Consider the following 20,016-nt stretch of genomic DNA (forward strand, 5'->3'; position numbering starts at 1 on the left):
TTGGGGGGAAAAAAATAATAGCCTAGACATTTTGAACAGCTGCACTGATAATGAACATAATCAACTGTCTATCAGATTTTTCATTATAAACCCCAGTTTTCAGAATTTAATGTAAAAATTTCTAAACAGAATGTACCATAAGTCTACATTTAGTCACAATTAATTATGAAAAGAAACGTATGCAAATTAGTTCTCATTTTCTAGTGGTTTGAATGGCAGCCTGTCAGCATTTGAGATCATTGCAGTTGCCAAAACGATACCCCACGTAATTCGGGAATTGAAATTATTTTATAATGGTAATCTTTTTAGACAATTCCAGATACCAGACCTGCATCTGAGAATATCTGCCAGGTGGCCCAAGTCCAAACCAGCAATATAGCATTCCATTGAGTTTTTAGCCTCTAGCTGCTAATGACATTTCAGTTTCAAAATATCCAGGAAGGTTAGAAGCGAGTAGTAGCATTTCTCTTGGATAATCTGAAGGAAGATGATGCATTAGATTGATAGGGATTTTTAGGTGGGTTTTTTTGGTGAGTTCTCATCTTTTTCAAGATGAGGCTGTTAACTGATTGCAAGTGAGCACTGAAGCTGGTCCATGAAATCATGCCCAGGACAGCAGTTTTTTTGTATAATATGTAAAAGTTGATATTTTCTTATTGTCTTGCTCAGTATGTTTAGGACAGCTTTAATAAAGGTATTTTGCATAACAGTGTTACTGTGTGACTATATTGATCCTAAAGTACTGCAAAACAGTCTGCTCTTGCAGGGTCTTTGATAATGTGCACTGTTCTTAACATAATACCTGGCCATGACTTACATTTGGAGATTTAGAGGCTCTGCAAGTCTGCTTGTGTTATTTACAGGCACAATGTGAGCACATTGTGCCTCAGAGCCAGCACAGAAAGTGACAGCCTTGTGTTGCACGAGGGGAGGTTTAAATTGGGTATTAGGAGAAATTTCTTCACAGAAAGGGTTGTCAAGCATTGGAACAGGCTGCCCGGGGAACTAGATGGGTCACCATCCCTGGAGGCATTTAGAGGGCATGCAGATGTGCTGCTTAGGGACATAGTTTGGGGGTGGACTTGGTAATGCTGGGTTTACAGTTGAGCTTAAGAATAATTTCCAGCCTGAATGATTCTGTGATTCTGTGGAGATACCCCAACACCTAGTACTTCCTTCTTTTAACCCTTCCATCTGTTCTATTATTTGAACTAGAAGAGAGATGAATTCATGGCAGAAAATAATTATAGTGACTGCATGTTACCATGGTATATTTTGCTTTTTTTCCAGCCATCAGGTGACATTTGAGAGCTTTTGTGTAAGATTTACACCTTTGTCACTGGTTTTGATTTTTTTTTGAGCAACAGTTTTGATTGTTGTTCTCTGACTTGCCCAGCAGTGTGGAGAAAGAATTGTAACATTTACATGTCACATCCTGGCCCTCAGATCCAAGGAAATCTGTGTCCTGGTCCCAGTTTTAGGTCAGACATTGCTCTGGGGCAGGCTGCACTTGGAAGGAAGCCCGATTCTCCACCCATGCCAGTCTGTCTCTCCACCACATCGCTTTCAGAGCTAGGGCACTTGGAGCTAGTCAGGCTCACATCAGATACAGAGGCACAGGTGAATCACAGCTCAAACTCCTTTACCTGACCAGCTTCACTTGCTGCTGATGTACAGGCACTGCTAGTACTGGAAGTAAAGTCAGATGGTGACAGGAGGTTATAACACTTGATTTCTCCCCAGGTTTAATGTTTAAAATGCAAGTCCTTTAAGCTAGTAGCAAGAACTATACCAATACCTTGCTGTGCCCTTGCCCAGTTACTGACATTAAATTCAGCAGTGCCTTTCAGATGTAGGGTCACTGGGCTGCAGGGACGTGGATGAGGCCACTTGCAACCTTACAGAGCTGCCAGCTTCCCACCCAGTTGAGAGGTCATGAAATATAAAGCAGTCACCTGAATGATTCCTTGTTTTCAAGGGTGAAAAATAAATGGATAAGGCAAAACAAATTATATAGGAGTGACCTGAAGAGGGACAAATGGGAAGTGTTCTAAATGGCATCCGAATCAAGACTCTTTCCCACCCCTTAGGTGTTTTTAGGGGGCCTGGTAAGGTTCTGCCTGTGAAGTCTTTTTCATTCCAACACCGCTTCTCCTTTACTCTCTTCCACACATGTTCTTTGTTCTGTTTTGCTCTTGCCACAGTTGGCTTTTGACAAGGGAAGCCAGGAAGTTTTCTTGGATTCTCCATTAAATTACTAACTGCAGAACAAGAGAGATTTTGCTTCTTACCTTGTAGTGATGGGTGGCCATTATGCTTCAGTAGAGGCATGGAGAGTCATCAGTAGTTTAAAAACAAGAAGAAAATAGTCATTACAGAAAAAAAAATTGAAAGCAACAAAATGAAGTAATTTTAAGTCCTGTAATATTTATTCGTGTATAATTTTAAATAGCTTTTCTCTGAAAACTTAATATTTCACACTTGTGCTGTCAGAACTGTGTTCTGTTTTTCTTGAATGTGATTTCCATGTGTTCAGTGTCTTAAAAGCAAGAGCAGTTTTCACAGTGCTCAGATTGTAAGAAAGGTCTCCTCCATTCTCCTTAAACACAGCAGTGTCCATGTGCAGTGAAGAATATGACAGAGATTCCACTATCACCATTTTCACCTAATGATTTTGTTTTCACTCGTGGTAGAACATGTATTGGAAAGATGTATTCAATGGGCACTTTTGGAGAGTTTCAGAAGTCACAGGATTTACATTTTAATTTGCCAAGGGGAAAGGTAATTCTCATTTGTCGATGAGATAAAGTTCAGGAAGATCAAATATCCCCAGTTTGGAGATTGACTTGTCTTTCTTCTTTCTATCTCTTTTCCTCTCTTTCCACTTACCACCTTATTTTCTGGTGCCCACAAGTAGCCAGTGTTAGTGAGTGAGAAGGTTTCCTGTTGCAAGCAACCACTGCGTTACAGTTCACTTTTTTGGAATACATTAAATCTTACAATATTAAAAGAAAGTGCTTTCTTTCTGCCAAGCCATAGGGTGACTTATGTAATGAATTGCAACTTCTAGCATTCCACTCCATGCAGTTATGAGGTGGGATTAAAAAAGACACTGCTGCTAGTGTTGTCTCTACTGAAATCTGCCTGCAGAGCAGGAGCTGATTTTATATTGCATGATACATTTTTTGAAAGCTAGAGCTCTGTGTAGTGCTTCTGATATTGCCATAACAGGTGCTGTTATCCTTTTTCCTACAGTTACCCTGCTGTATGTGAATTCCTACAGCACAATAACTTGTTATCCATACTCCGAGCTCATGAAGCCCAGGACGCTGGGTAAGTATGTGTGGGAAGGGGGCAATAATAATGTATAATGGCTTACCATTTGCAAACAGAGTACAGAAAGGAAGAAGAGATGAGCGAGAATGAAATGGAAAACTGAAAATTAAGTTGCAACAGCTGTCACCTTTTACTAATGCTATAAAAATATACACTGGCATTACAGTGTCTTTATCATTACTGAGTTAAAGGACTTAATGAATCCTTATACATGCCACTTACTTAGCCTTAGTGATTTTAAGTGACATAAAATGACCAAAAGTTATTTTGATGCCAAACTTGGAAAGAAAAACAAATTCATCTCAGAAAAAGATGATTTGCAAATGTGCCAGAGACTTTTGACACACAAATTGCCATGATGCCTGGGAAGTGATTTGGCTCATGTAGGCCAGAGCTGTCACCTTTTAAGTCTTTCACAGCTGTCTGAAACTTCTGGGCCTACTGGTTTTACACTTCATAAAAATAAAAATTATGAAGCTCAATAGCCACAATTCTTTTTCTGCAGGAGTATCACTCATGAATTTAAGGAGTTTAAGACATTGTGCGCAAAAACAGTTTAGGTCAAACACGAGGTGGTATTGATGGTTCCCCAGCAAACTATTGCCATTGTAAAGAAAAAAGTTTTGTGCTACTTAAAAAAATTATTTTAACCCTGTTATTTGAAATGTACCATACTTGTGAGATATTAAGGAAGGATCAGAATCTGAATAAAATAGCTTTGCATATCATGCATAAATTATTATTGTGTTTGTTTGGAGGTAGAAACTTTACCCAACTTGAATAGCAATAAAAGATAAATTAGCAACATTGTACAAATGAGGTCAATGTTCATTATGCATATAAAAAGCTATTCTGAATGTTTGAATTGTCACATACTTGAAAACGTCAATGCAATTAAAAGCAAGCTATTATTGTGCCCAAAATACCTGGCATGAAATACCCAGGGGTAATGAAATTTCATTTTTATTGTATTGCTTTCTGATAAAGGGTGAAAAATTAAATTTTGTAGAAGAGATTGCATTGAAACTATACAGCAGTTTCACTGCAAGTATTGTGGTTGTTTGCCAGATTCTTCAGTTTCTTGCAGCTGAGGACTAAAGAGCAGTATTTGGTGTCTTTTTGTCTAAGTACTGTTCGGTTGGATTGTTTCAATTACTTGCAAGTTTAATGCTTGACTGATTATTTGTTGGTCTAATAAGCCTTTTATTTTTCATAAGACATCAAGGTTAGGTAATGAAAAGATGCAGACATTAATAAACTGGCTAATAGACTGGATAAGATTAGACAGAGCACTGAAAGTATCAGACCCTCTGTTTCCCCTCTCCTTCTTATACTTTCCCCCTCCCCTGGCCTTGCTGTTATCTCCAGTGGGTTATGGAGAACACTTCTGAAGGCAGTACTCTGCAGCTCCAAGGCATTTGCTGGTGCTTGCTTCATCTGCAATCCCACAGAGGGAAGTCTGGGAATGTCCTGGGGTGCATGCTTGTAGAGGCCACATGGCTCCAGCAACAGGCACTGAGCAAATTCATAACAAAACCCACCTCTGGCTCACTAAATTTCAGACAGACACAGCTTGCAAGAGTGGTGTGGAATGCTGAATGGTTGTAATGAGGAAGCCTGTAGGAAATAGTCTTTCCCATGGCTTTTAAACGGCTCATATGCATGTTTCTCTGTCTTGGCATTTGTTAACAGCCAGTGCAGTAATGTACTAGGGTTTTTTTGCACTATATTTGGTCAGTGACAAATATACATTCAACAGTGGGTAATAATTAGTGTCTTCTCTTTCCTCTTAGGTATCGTATGTACAGGAAAAGCCAAACAACAGGCTTCCCTTCACTAATCACAATTTTTTCAGCACCAAACTATCTAGATGTATACAATAACAAAGGTAAGAATTTAATTCCTATTAATGTACAGTGTTCTTCTCTGTTCTCAAATATTTTGGGGTTTTTTCACTCCTTTATTTATCAGTTTATGCCCATTTTCTTTCTCTCTTTATTAGTTCATACTCATTCCATTTATTACATAATACAAACCTAATTAAATTTATTACAGGCAGACGTATGCCTCTGAACATTAACTGTATATTCTTAATATGCCTTAGGATATTTCTGGTTTTTGACTGCAAGTTAAGTGAATGTTACATGGAAAGCAAAACTGAAAACAGCTGTATTAACTAAGAGAAGTATATTAAGAAATGCTCTGGGTGAGATGTTTAGAGCCCAGTATTCCTTATAATTAATTATTTGACCCTTGCTTCTTTCCAATAAAATTAATGGAGTTTGTATATGGAAACTGTCTAGACAGTTAACAAACTTTATGGCAGATATCAGTGGATAAAGCATGGGATAGATATTGTCTGTGTTCCTTTATTTTGGGGTTTTTAATCCTTGAACACTATAATGTAGAAAGTTAAATATAATAAAAAGGTTACTGCACAAACAAGAGTCACTGGTCACTCTATAAAGTCTCCACTGATTACAAGTGTTTACCACTTCTATGAATGTATTAGTTTATTGCATTCCTGGAAATCTCTAATGAACTGGGAAAAAAAAAAGTCATGTTTCTAAAAATAAAGCATTTTAATAAACCTGTTCTCCTATATCTTGAAATGAGAAGTAATGTTCACTTTCTCCTAGTCCCAGTAAAGCTAAGATTATTTGTGTTCCCCTGTGAGCAAAGTAAAATAATTTTTACTCCATGATATTCTTGAAAGTAGCTCCCTTGCAAAGAGATTGATTTCTCTTGAGAAATTTTTAATTTGTATTCTTGTTTGCAGAGGAAGTAAGCAATATTTTTTTCTAAAACTTGCAAAAGAAAGCTTCTTCGGGCATCATTTTTTATTATGAAATGTATAATCTAAAAGCTGTTATGCCGTGAACTGTATGCAAGGGAAGGAAACACTTCACTTAGATAATGGGACTTGTACACATAAGATCGTAGACTCACAGAATCAGCCGGGTTGGAAGGGACCTCTGAGATCATCAAGTCCAACCGTTGATCCAACACTGCCGCGGTTACTAGACCATGGCACTAAGTGCCACATCCAGTCTCATCTTAAAAACCTCCAGGGACGGAGAATCCACCACTTCCCTGGGCAGCCCATTCCAGTGCCTGATTACCCTCTCTGTAAAGAATTTCTTCCTAATATCTAACCTAAACCTGCCCTGGCAGAGCTTAAGACCATGCCCTCTTGTCTTACTGATAGCTGCCTGGGAGAAGAGACCAACCCCCACCTGGCTACAACCTCCTTTCAGGGAGTTGTAAAGAGTGATGAGGTCAGTATGAGGCCTGTTAACTTGTGGAAGAATTAGTAAATTATTCTGCAAACCATGCAGCAGAACTGTCAGTAGCTGCTTTCATAAAAATAGGGGCTCTGCTAGCAACCTAAAAAGTGCGGGTTGAAGCAAGAAATGTGTTAATTATCTTGGTGGCATCATTGCTGCTGGTGAGGAAGTGTGTTTAATCTCTAGGTTGGCTGCCTCATGTCGAAGGCTGAGCAACCATGAGACTCTACAAGGAAGGTGACAGAAAGTGTTCACATTTGTTTCTTAGTGCATGGAGGTAGTTCTGTGCAATGAAGGCAGCGGGTGAATAATGTGAGACCTTGTCTTGAAGGCAAATGTTAAATGTAAAGCAATGATTTATCATGTTCAAAATTTTGAATTTGAAACCACTGAGTTTGGGTGGTAAAGAGAAGCACCTCTCCACTACCTCCATTTTGGAAGAGAGAGTCATTTCCGTTGTTCCAGGATGCTCCACTGTGGCAGGCAGGTCTTAAATCCAGTGGGAAGCCTTTTTTGTTGGAAGGCTGTACACAGGCTGCTGAGAGGCACTGATTATCTGTGGTCACAGCTGGAGTTTGGGTGTGCTTTCTGTGATACCTGTTCTGAGTGAGCTTGGGCAAATCAGCACCAGTGTGCCACTCTTTAATGTATGGCTCATTGTAAATTTAGAGGCTGACCTTTAGCAGCTCCTTTTGAATCTCCATTGAGTTTAACTGCCTCCTTCTCTCATTAGAAGTTTTGATGCGTTATTTCGTGTGACTGATTGCACTGGCTCTTGGTATTTAAAGTACATCATGAATAGTTCTTCATGCTGCGTTGCTGATGCATCTTTGTCTGGATAGAGTTTAGGGGCTTACTTCCCTTTTCAAGAAAAAAAACACCATTATATTCAATAAGCATGGCTACTCGTTGGCTTCCATGATTTGCAGCAGATGAATTAACTGAGAACACAGATTTTCTGACTGGCTCATTTTGGGAGATGAAAGAAGGCATTTCCATCCAGAGGTGTTGCAGAACAGTTACTCTAGATGCTGACTCATCATGAACTGGTGCAGAACCTGATTGATTTTTATAGATCATCTTGGTTATTGTCAGTCCTTGGAAAAGGAGTAAATCTCCTACTAGTAAGTGCCTTCCTGTCGTAGTATGCATTCTTAGTGCGCCTCTGGTTTTCAGTTAGCTAATGAAGTCACTCTAAATAAATTCCTGAGAGGCTCCAGCTCCCACTGACATGAAATGGATCATTTATAAATGCAGTGTTGTTTAAGATAAATACATTATTTAAAAAGCTGGAAGAGGCTAAGAGTTCTCATTTTCACCACAGGTTGATAGTTCTCCTACCCAGCAAAGCAGATGTAGTTTCTTGTGCTTCTTCAAAGCACTTTAGGAGTAGACCTGGTTGCCAACTTTATCCAAGGGCTCCTTCAGTCAGGAGAGCAGCCACTGGGATCAGGTATGTCCTGAGGAGTAGGGAGGCAATAATTCCAGAGCAAAAGAAGGTTTGACAGGAATAGCTTAAGATAAGCTCCCCAAACAAGACCATGTTCAGCATATCTGCTGTTAAAAGTGCTGCATGGGCTCTCTCACGGTACTGACCCACCACGGGAATCTCTTTTGGCTTTACTCTGCTGGATTCTGGCACTGAAGGGAGTTTTTTGTATCCTTTTTAGTTACTGGCTATTGCTTCGTGAAAGCTGGTGTGTTATTTGTCCACCATGTGGCTGCTGGTCCTGTAACAGCCCCAGGCCAGACACACGCACAACTTCGGGTGCCAAAGTGAGGTTTTTCAATTAGGAGGCTCCTCTCAGGGGTTCCCTGTGTAGTTAATGGGGACAGAGAGGCCTTTGGGGGTGATTCAGAGGCTCAGAAACTGCCTAGATACTGGGAGCCTTATGTCCTCCTTTTCCATGATTATCCTTCTTCATTATTGTTATTAATTCCTTTCATATTCATTATCATGGAGAGCATTGGCAAAATTAAGGAATTTCTATATGTTTTTTTGGCAACTTCTGATGTCTTCATAGCTTTCTCAAACACTTCTACTTTCTTTTGTAATATTAAAAGGCATAAAGAAAAAGATACTTTAGGGTTATTATTAAAACTTGTTACAAGAAATAACAGTGCGGTGATGATTTTTCTAAGACTACTGCTTCTGCTCATGCAAGAAGATAAATGTTAATTGGATTGTGGTAGTTACCTGTGACTTCAGGGCCTCAGAGGAAGCCTGTGCTGATAAGAAACTCTGAGACAGTTGTGTTAAGTACAGATTTACCCCAGATTCAAGGGTGCCCATCACTAGGAGAAATTCTCTATAGCAACAGAATAAGAGAGTGCCATAAATTACTGTATGATATGATCTGGCCTTGTATTGTGTCTAAACTTTTATTCCCACATGCAATATTTCCTAATGCCTTAATTAGGACATGCTGTAATGCTATTCATGACACCACTACTTCCCCTCAAAAAAAAGAAAAATCAAGTGATAGATTTTACAGAGGCATGAAATTTGTTTGTAAAGCACTGGTGATACTTTGTATTTTAGTGGCTGGCTGTCACTTCACTAAGTGCATGATTTTTAGCTGAGGGAACAATTTTAACTAGCTGTTTACAGACAGACTGTTATCTTTTGAACACTTTTAAAAGATTAAGTTTTGTAGTGGAGAGATAACCACCAGAAAATCCAAAGTCATTAAAAAAAACCAAAACAAAAACAAAAACCAACACCCCATCGTGAAGCTTCTTCCAACATGCTGCAACATACATGTGTGGTTGCTGAAAGGAAAAGTAGATGATGGAGAGAAAAGAAAGCATGCAGGAGAGTGTTTGGGATACTAGAAAAATAAAAAAAATCTGTAAATCGGTATATTTCCTGATGTAGCATGTAAGTAATATGTCAGTCTAAAGTATCAGCAGGCAGTATACCAAGGATACACATAAAGAAATGTGCCTGAGCCAAATGGATCTAACGGGAAAATTATTTTTGTCTGGAAAAAGGCAGAGTAATATACCTGGAAGACGGGGATGATCTTTGAGGAACATTAGCACTTTGGGAGAAAGGAAAGAGATGTAACCTTCTGTTTGCCCTATCAATTTTCTTTCATACCTTCTCTCTGCCGCTGTGATGAGTTCTTGTCACGGAAACAAAAGCTTTTAAAGAGGAGCTGTCAGGGTATCTAGGCCATCTCATTGCCGAATCAGAGAAGTTTGCCAGAAGTGATTTTTGCAGTCTATTGATATAATCTTGAATGCTACTCCACTCTTTCTTTGGAAGACACAGTTGCACATGTCAAATAAAAATCTTCATAATTCTGTAAGAGAAGATTTTCCCACCTGCAGTGAGCCTTGCTTCTGTATTGGATTATTTAGGTCATTACATTGTGTAGTAAATAATTTTTTCCTTTGATAATGTTTAAACTTCTTGAGCATTTTACTAACCCTTAGTCCTGATCTGACTTGAGCAGAAAATGCTGTGGTTACTTAGCAACTCTGCTTGAGGAGAAGGCAGTGTTCCCAGTTGTACAGTTAATGCTGAAGTTAATTCAGCATTAAATCAGAAATTGAAATTGTTTCTTAGGTATGAAGAATTTGAGAGACCTTTTACCGATCTATTTTCTAAATTCAGGATGAGTTTTCTGAAAAAATTTACAGGAAAATTAGTTAAATTGTTCACTAAAATTATTTTGAGGTTGTCTAAAAATATTCTGAGCTAGTATTTCTACCATGCTCATTATTTGTTTACTCTGGTGGAAATATTATCGATTAGTTAGTTAATACTGAAAAATGATTCGGCAGATCTTGAAGCAGGATATGTAATGTCTTTGAGAAATTCTGAACTATCTGTCACACAGTTTAATGTTGTTCATGTTGCTAAGAGCTTTAATTCATCTCCAAATATATAGGCTTTTAAAGCACCATTTGCGATGCCAGAGGGTCTGAGACATCTACTCAGATCTGACAGGTATGACACAGGACACAGTCGTTCCAGGCTCATCTTTAACTGAGGGAGACCAAGGAAATACAGCACTAGGTACTTATATTTAATCCTGAGAAGGTTAGAAGAGCTGTCTCCATTTCTAGCTGAAGGAAGGTTTCTTACCCGCACAGTTTTCAACACCCATATTTCTAACCTTGGGTGCCTGTGTTAAATGTTTAAAGCTAAATAGTACAAATGCTCTTTACCTGCTGTGTTAGTGTTTCATTTCACTCTGATGTGATTTCAGGATCCAGTATCTCAGTTTACTAACACTGGAAAGAAGTATAATGTCATTTGGGATATCTGCACATCTTCACTTTACAAAACATTAGCGTTTAAAACTTATTTACAACAGCGAGTATCAAAATTAGGTTAAAATGTGTGTGTCTGTTAAGAATAATAAAATAAGATTCTTGCTCTGGTTGGTGATTATACATGATAATGGCTGGTGGCTTGGTCTGCTAGCATCTGTCTGAGTACGTGTTTGGAAAAAAAAGTATTGAAGTTGCAGCCTGGAATAATAAGCAAATGTTGGAGAGTCAGGTTTTCCTCTGTTACAGGTTTCATAACCAAAGGAACTCATCCCACTGTCTTCTGTCGCCTCCATTAGCAACTGTGTGGCCTCTGGTCTTATAACTTTCAAAAGATTTGTACTCTTTCAAGGCTGCTGGGGTCTCCTATATCTACTTAGGCATCAAGTTAAGATGGCCTAAGAACTGAAGCAGAGGTGAAACCCCAAACCTTTTCAGAACCAACAAAGAGGAAAAAGAGAGCTAGGACCAAAAGAAGGAAAGGGACCAGAAAAGCTCAGGGAAACTCCTGCTGTTATCTGAGAAGCATTTTCTTCTTGATCCAGATAAAGTTTTCTTCTTCTGCCCAAGCAGTAGTGAGAACTTCACAATCATAACAGGAGCCAGTTTAATGTTAAATGTTATCTTCATTAGTTATCTGTATAATATTTTGTGTGCATTGTGCTTGTAAATGACAGATTTTTAATTAAAAATGCCAAAAAGTATTTGCAATACTAGTAATTACCCTACTTTATTTTATTCTTCTAAGAGGAGGGTTCTTTTAGAAGACTCCTCTCTCTGTTATTACTCTGCTCTATTGTATATTGTTATTTTTCTTCAAGTGGCTTCCGAAGTAATTTGTTGGAGAGGTCACTAACAGAGAATTTTTTAAAATACTATTATTGGAACTTTCTTTTGTAAGATACTGAGGTATATAAATTAATAAAGTGGTGTGAAGATTTTTTTATTATACTAATCCAAGAATAAATTATCTCTCTTTCAAAGAAAACAACCCAACTGAAGACATTTATATTTAATTTGCTGTTTTCTAACTGCTCTGCATATGGTTCAGGCTTTTTCAGAGTCCAATTTTAAAAGTTCCTTGTAAAAATTATTTATTCAAATTTCACAGAATTTAGAAGTAGACTTACTGGATAAATTGAAGAAATAGTGGGAAGGGGAACTACCTCAGCTCACTAAAATGATGAATTTGAAGTTTTAATCCTTCTAAATGAATCTTCACAATCATTAAGTGGTCGTTTTTGTGTGGTTTTGACTAATTTTTTCTATAAAGCCACAAACTATTTATTTTTATTATGCAATTGTGTCACTAATAGAAGAATGAATTTCGATCTGCTGTATGTGATTGCAGCCAAAAAGTGGTGGAAATCTTAAGAGAAATGACACTATTTTTCTCATTTTTGCTAATAGCAGTACTAAGCCATTTTTTCCTTTATAGCAGTGCAATGACTGATGACTGGGATGGGCAAGAGTCCAGTGTGGTTTATTTAAATGGAGGGTGCCTGCCTAGCAAAAGTTTGTGTAATTGCTAGTGAGCTGTTCTCTGTGTCTATCAGTAAGTAGGTTTTGGAAACTCCCAGGTCACTCTGGACTCTGTCATTGGCCACAAAATGGAAGACGTTTAGCACCCTATTAATTTTTTGTGGGAAACAACAGCTTACTGCATAAAAAAAGGTTTCTTGTCTGATTGATACACAGTGAAAGGAGATAAATAATCAGAAGAAATTGTTCAGCCCCTTCAGCCAACTTTGCACTTCCTGCAGTGCTGTCTCACATTGCAGTTGTGCAACTTCATTGCTGGCTGTTAAGTGATAACCAGTCCCTGGAACTATGTACCTTCCTGGGGAGCCACAAGTGGGAAGGAAAGGGGAAAGCAAAGTATGATACACCTCCTTCTTGTGATGGCTGGTTTTTTGCTTGTGTTGATTTAAGATCCTGCATGCAGTCTCCTATAACTACTTCATTTAAAGACTTTTATGTCTTTGTGTTCGAAGTCCCTTTGGTGGGACTTCAGTGCTAATCTCAAAATTACCTTTTCAGATTACCATTTCAGGTATGAACCTGATGAAGTCCGTTAACAGAAGTTAACACTGAACTTGGTATACTGCTTTAAAAAGTGGCTATGGCATAAATATCTGTATTTCCACCAGTTAGCAAACACAGACTCTATGTGTGTGTGTGCTGACAAGAATGATGCAAATGTTAAATTGTGCAAGTCAAATTGTATTAGTATTGATTCATATTACAGGGAGCACAGTCCTAGAGTTTGAATAATGTGAGAAGCAAGTGTCATCTCTTGTACAATGCTATGACTCAAGTATGTTGAAAACATCCATTGGAAGAGCAGCATTCAAACTCTGAGTGATAAATGTTCTTCTCTGTTAACTCCAAGCTGTGGTTGTGAGGAGCTCAGATAACTGTGTGAAATGAGGGTTTGTGGATACTCTGCTTCATTCCTCACTGATGGCAGATCCCAGAGCTTACATTCTTGACTACTCAGAGGTATTAATTGACTTATCAGCCCATCTTAGTGCCAGGGAAAGCTGATGACACTGCTTTCAGACAGAAAATGGCTTTTGACTTTACTGAGTCTGTATCATATTGTAACTGGCATTCAGGTGCTACTGCTGGAAATAGTGGGTGAAAGCTGATGAGCAGCTCTGTGGGCTGTGCATTCTGTCAGTGTTACTGGTCTGGCAGCCAGTCACATGCATGGCTGATGTCTCTTATTTCTTTTCTTTTTCCCTTCTAGCTGCAGTATTGAAATATGAGAACAATGTTATGAATATCAGGCAGTTCAACTGCTCCCCTCATCCCTACTGGCTTCCAAACTTCATGGATGTATTTACCTGGTCCTTGCCATTTGTGGGTGAGAAAGGTATGTAAATTGGTTCTGCCTGTAAAAACTGCAAAATCGTTTCTTAGTCACTGCACACGTGGCCTCGTTTATTTTAAAAGGCAAGAATAATTTGAAGACAGATGTCTTGCTGTTGAGGACAAATTTGTAGAAACAGGTCTCAGAGGGGCAAGCAATTACCAATGGTTATTCACACATCTCATATGTTTTTTTAATTTCCACTCTTTCCAGGTTATGATGCCATTATCTTTCTACTGTAGAAATAGATTTTATGGCATTGCAGGCCAGAGGTGCATTCACTGAACAAACTTCTGATTAGTTTTTCCTTTATAAGCTCTTTAGTGTTCCCTTGGATATTGCTTACTGCTCAAGGGACATCTCAACAGACTTCACTACATGTGGTTACATCTTTACTCAGCTGATCTTTATGATAAGATGATGGGTTGCGTTTTCATCAGCAAACACAGAGCTGGTGATACTAAGACCTAGCCTGGCTAACTGTTCCTGGAGAGAGTAGAGGGATGCCAGCAAGAAGGCAAATCTGCTCCTCAGCCCCTTCTCTGCACAGGGCATTGGGTGCCTTATTGCTGGCAAGAAGACTCTAAAGAACACAAATGATGTTTTATTGAAACATGATGCTCTTGATGTTGCCTGAATACAGTTTCATGCTATGTATGAATGGCGGGCACACAAAAGGCATGAAAACACTTTGGTCTAGCATATTAAATGAATACAGAATGCAAACTGCCTAAACCCCAAGTCATTTTATTCAGTGCCTGAGACGAAGCTTGCTTTGATCCGTCCATTATAGAGTATTGCTGCAACAGCAATTACTGCCAGAAAACTGTAATAAACTCTTAAAAGGTGCTTGGAATAACAGTTCTCTCTTAATAGGCAACTGGAAATCCAGCCAGCTGTGGCTCTTACCTGCAGTCATGACCGGCTTTGTTTTCAACTGCTCTTTTGTATGAGGAAAGCTGCTGGTGAGAAGCCTGAGGTCTCTGTGAACAAAGCAGAGAGACAATGAAACAGGGATTAACAAAGAATAGACAGCTGTTTCCACTAATGGAGACATTACATAATCCACACTGACGTGTGTTGCAGACTTTTGTGAAGCAGATAAAATGCTTTCATTTTCTTTGGCCGTAAACTCAGCCAGTCTGGTTTTATGTTGGTCGTGTTCTCCATACACACTGCAGTCTTGTAAGATTGTTCTTTCAGAGGCTTCCCATCAGCAACCTCCTGAGGGGGGGCTACAGGATGCATGGTCAGATTTGCTGAGGTGTTCCTCATTCTTCTTCCGTCTTTTTTTTTTTTCTCCTTCACGTCTTCCCAATGGTCATACTTACCAATTTCTTGGAAATTTTAGAGCCCAAAGAGGTGGAATCAGTATATTCCTTTCTATGCGAAACAACATTCATGAATGTAAGAACTGGTGTTCTACACAGCCTGTTATTTATTTCCTTTTTTTTTCAATATAGATTTTTTTCCCTCAAAGGCCAACCAAGGTAGGAAGCTGTTAGTTTCACTGGTTGTTGTTAATGTGGAAAATGTTTCCACTAATCCTGTCAAAGGAAAATCCTTCACTAAAGTAGGAAAAAAATATAGCTTTGTCCCACACTTCTAATGTTCCAAGCCATCATTGTTGTCACAGAAAAGGATTTTTATAACCACTTGACTAAAAAACTTAAATTTTCAACCTGTGTAGCTAGTACAAGGCTAGACATGCCTGGTAACCCTTTTAATGATGCTTACTACATGTAGATGTAGTGGAGTTTTTCTTAATCTGCTAATGGTTTCACATTTTACCTCGTAACTCTGGCTTTTTTTGTTTTCTAAATTACATTTCTTTGGTTGTGATTTTTGCTGGGGTTGGTTTTTTTCATTGTTCTCACTCTGTGTGCTCTCTGGTTAGTGTCTCACAGTTGTCTTTCCTGAAAGAGATGAGACCAGGGTAGGGATAGCCTGTGGCTGACTCTTTCATGCCCAAGTTCCAAAATAAGCAAGCTGAACATAGTCTGAATTCTCCAATAATGATGTAACTATTCAATATAGAATAGTTCCATCTGTAAGGAACCTACAGTGTCTAATGTATTTGTCCTGGATTTCAAGGGATACTGAGGGCATGTTAAAACAGTTAATGTTTTGTTGAACAGGAAGTACAGTGTCCAGACCTGGATAAATAAATAAATATTCTGTGATCCCTCTTGCTGTAACTTTTTCTACTGGAATGTTCCATTCACTGAGCATGGAGATCAAATCCTACTACCATGTAGGAACCAGAGGACAGGGGTCAGTTCTGTTACCCAAGTTGAGTGAAAGGCAAAAATGTATTGGGGGAGAAAAAAAATGTTACATACTTCATTGACAATTGCAAAAAGAGAAGCACGTTATTTTTTTAAAGTCTATTTGTTGTGGTGTTTGTTATATTTGGAAAAATTTTTATGGAAACCTGTACTTTTTATTAGCTACACAAGACATTTTCAGCTTCTATTAGTACATGTGTAAAACAGGTCCTATTGTTTAAAAAGTGGGTGCTGTTATTGCACTGAATTTTTATTCACGCTGCTGAGGCTAGAGCTTGCTCTCTGGAAGACCAGGGAATCTTAATATCAACAATTCTGCACTTGTTTTCCATTTTAGTGACGGAGATGCTGGTAAACGTGCTGAACATCTGCTCAGATGATGAGCTGGGAACAGAAGAAGATGGGTTTGATGGTAAGAGCCTCCTGCCCTTGGTCAAGATTGTTTGCCTTGAGATTACTTTAAAAGTTTATTTACTAACCCTGAAATAATTTTCTGAATCCCATTTGAGTTGTGTGCTGCTGAAAGCAACTGTTGTGCTAGACTCCAGTGGATTTGCTTACCGTATGCTTTGGAAAGAATTAATAGATCTTCTGCCCTGTTCTAACCCTTTTCTTGGTCTCGATCTTTTGGTTAAAAAAATCTGAGTTGTGTTGTCACAAAGGGGTCAGATGTTGATTTCAGGCAAAAGATCGCAGGGATTCTCATAGCAAGTTTAATTATATGGTGAAATATTCTTCCTACAATGAATTAAGCTTCCTGCAGAGCTCCTTCCAAAACATTCATACTGCAACTTTGGAAGACTTGTACTTGAAGTATTACTTTAGTCACCTCTTTTGATGCACATGTGTGTCTAAAAGGCATGAAAAAAGCAATAGAATCTTTAAAAATAAACATGAAAAGACAGATAGAAAATGTTCTAACCTGACACTTCTGCTGAAAAGAGAGGAATGGTCACTTCTGTTATCATTTGGGTTGAAGTTTATATGATGATTAGTTGCCTTGTACCTGTTGGTTTGACTGTAAGTGATATTTTATATCTTATAATTTGGAGATTCTTAGAAGTCAATTTATTTTATTAGACATAATTTTCTGCTAGGTTGTGCTGGAGTAAATTGCAGCTCTCCAAAATGTCCCTTCTCAATTGAGCAAAGCTGAAAAAAATCCCATGCATCCCTAACATTCTTACTGTGAATGCTTTCAATGTTTAAAAAAATCTGTGAAAACTAAAAATAAATAATATATGTAATAAAAATAATCTATGAAAAGAACAGATATACTAAAAATAATTTAAAAAAAGAAGAACCTGGAAAAATCTAGCACTACTGAATATTCTCAAGATCTTTCTAGCAGAATGAATGAACAAGGAGAATGAAGAACTTTCAAGTAAGACAAATATTTAATGAAGTAGTAATTAATCTTCTCTCTCAAAGCATTTATTTTTAATCTTTGGAAGAGGAAGCTAGATCACAGGTTTTGCAAAATGTTTCCTTTGCAATGGAGAAGACTGGTATGGATGATAGCACTTTGATTTTATTCTGAAAAGCCAGATGGAATTCCCTGTTCTGCATCTGCCACAGAGTGTGGACATGAACAATTATCTTGCAGGACTTGGGACAAAGACTGAATTTATTGAAACCAGTAATCAGTGGAGAGAAGAAAACACCTGTTTGAATATTGTGCCCATTTTTTCCTCATGAAATTTAAATAAGTCCGTACTGTGTAATTAAAGCAGCGTGTGAAACTGTACAAAGGCATACAGTGAGTAAAAACTGTGTCAAATTAAATACAGTAGCAACAAAACCATGTGCTTAAAATCTTTGGCTCAAGAAAGCACTTAAGCTCAGGCTGAAATCCCACTGAATGCAATGCCAAAGCAAAGACTTTATGGGGAGGATTTTTAAATTAATTCAGCCTTGGCCTACTACTTTCTTTTAAAGTTGTACTATAAGCTTCAACTGGGCATAGACAGGCCAATGCCTGTACTCTTTTCTAAAATTTCAGTGTCAGCATTCCCATCCATAACTTACAGTTCAGGAGCACATTTTCAAAAGCAGAATCAGAAATACTGAGGCATTAGAGGTCTTGGGGAACAGCAGCCCTCTCCAACTGCAGGAAATATCTGCATCTACTGCATTTTTTCTGGGAGGAGGGTGAACCCCCAGCCCGTTTCCCCGGGAGTTTACCATGGCACTCCTCCAGACGTGGAGTTTGCAGCATTGCAGGTGTCTAAGCAGGAGACAGGCTGAAATCCTCTGGGCTCGCATGTGTGTGTACTGCATAACAATATCTAACAGTCTTAAAGTTTCCAGATGAGGAATAATTAAACAGTTCCTGGTACTGTAACACTAATACTGTTGTCTAAATCTGCTTTCAGTTTTTTTCTGTATGAATGATTTCTCTGTGTAAAACATTATGGTAAGGAAGATATTAGAAATGTTGTCTTTAGCATGGGTAGCTAAAAAACAGAGCTGGCATATGTTCATGTCTGCTTTCTTGGATAATCCCCTTAGCGCTGTAAAATGGGATCTGTGGCACTGGTGCTGCAGCTTGCTGTGGGCTCGTGCTTGTACCTCCAGCCCACTGGACACAGTGGGCTCATGGGGATTGCGCACATGAAGAGATTGAAGCACTCAGACATCAAAGTAAATTTAAGGGTTGATTTAAATTTAAATAGAAGCTGATATCTGTAATGATTTCCTAGTGAGTGATTTATTATCTGTACAGCAAACAAAAATCCTGTTTCTCTCAGAGATAGTTGAGTTCCCTCTCTCTTATTGCTTTTTTTTTCCTGAAAGCTTTGCCTTTTGGGGGAGAAATTACAAGAAGTATTTTGTTTGTGTTCGTGATGAAACAGATCAGAGTAATTACCATCTTAAAACTCTTTCTGTAAAGACTGTATACTGACACTCTTGTAGTGGCTCAGCATTTCCACTGTTCTTCAGTAATTTCTGTCCAGCTTCCTTGGAGGACTGCAGCAGTACTGGCCTCTTTACCTGCTGCCATTTTTCTTTAGCAGTATTTCCCATAGAAGGAAATGCCTGATATCTGCAACAGCAGATGCATTTTGTTTGATGGAATGATTCTTAAAAATCATTGCTTATTTTTAGATCATCAGTAGTTTTCAGGGCTCGCTGCTGATTTCCTTTCTCTCCTTGCAGTTTGAACATGCCCTGACCTGAGTTCCCACATGTAGTGAGAATGGCCCATCACTATGGTTTGCGCTGATCATTCATTTGTTATCTTCTCTTACACTTTCTTGCCCTCTGTCTTTCCCTCTCACTCCTTCCTTCAAAACAAAGCCCCACCAGTATTGCCTGACTTCACTGCATGGTGTTCTTGTGAGCCCTTTTTTATTTTTATTATTATTTTTAGTTCTGAGTCATGCATGGTGCATCTAGCCACGAGCAGGATGCTCAACAGCATGTATTCCTTTTTTTTTTTTCTCCCTACCCCCCACCTTTTTTTTTCGCCCTAAGGAAGCACATCATGGGGATCTGATCAATTTGTTGCAGGCTGTTTCTGTGTATGCTTAGTGTGAAAAAAGCCTAAATATCATAATGCCCTTTATCCCATATGTCCCTGCTGGCCTGTATTGGCCTTCTGGTTTCGCTCGCTTTAAAAATGAGAGAACATGATAGGTCAGGTTGTCTTATCTCTGATAGTTTCCTCTTGCTGTACTTTCTCTTTCCTGTTTGCTGTGGTGGTTGCAATATAATCTGATCCAGAAAAAAATGTCTTGGGCAAATGTTAGTTCATGTGCTGTGTGTTTTGTGCATCAAACATATCACTTAGCAACGGGAACTGCAAATACCTCTACCAAGCCAGCATATAGTCAGAGTCCTGTTTTATTTTAATTAGCAACATTTCTGGCCTCCTGCATTTGATTGAATAAACTAAGCTGCTAATTAAAAGGGTGCAATAATGTAATAAACAACTTGACACAAA

The 20,016-nt window shown here is 38.5% G+C and overlaps 1 protein-coding gene across 3 annotated transcripts in view; it reads left to right on the forward strand.

Annotated features, from left to right (window-relative positions):
* Window positions 1-20,016, forward strand: part of PPP3CA (protein phosphatase 3 catalytic subunit alpha) — a 184,613-nt gene that overhangs the window by 148,975 nt on the left and 15,622 nt on the right. For all 3 annotated transcript variants that reach the window (XM_018072715.2, XM_018072722.2, XM_018072729.3), the window contains exons 7-10: window positions 3,256-3,333; window positions 5,130-5,224; window positions 13,660-13,785; window positions 16,408-16,482. In XM_018072715.2, the coding sequence (XP_017928204.1) occupies window positions 3,256-3,333; window positions 5,130-5,224; window positions 13,660-13,785; window positions 16,408-16,482 (374 nt within the window). The remainder of the gene's footprint in view (window positions 1-3,255; window positions 3,334-5,129; window positions 5,225-13,659; window positions 13,786-16,407; window positions 16,483-20,016) is intronic.

This window comes from Manacus vitellinus, unplaced genomic scaffold (assembly GCF_001715985.3).
Source record: "Manacus vitellinus isolate BGI_N305 unplaced genomic scaffold, ASM171598v3 scaffold_0_pilon, whole genome shotgun sequence".
NCBI lineage: Eukaryota > Metazoa > Chordata > Aves > Passeriformes > Pipridae > Manacus > Manacus vitellinus.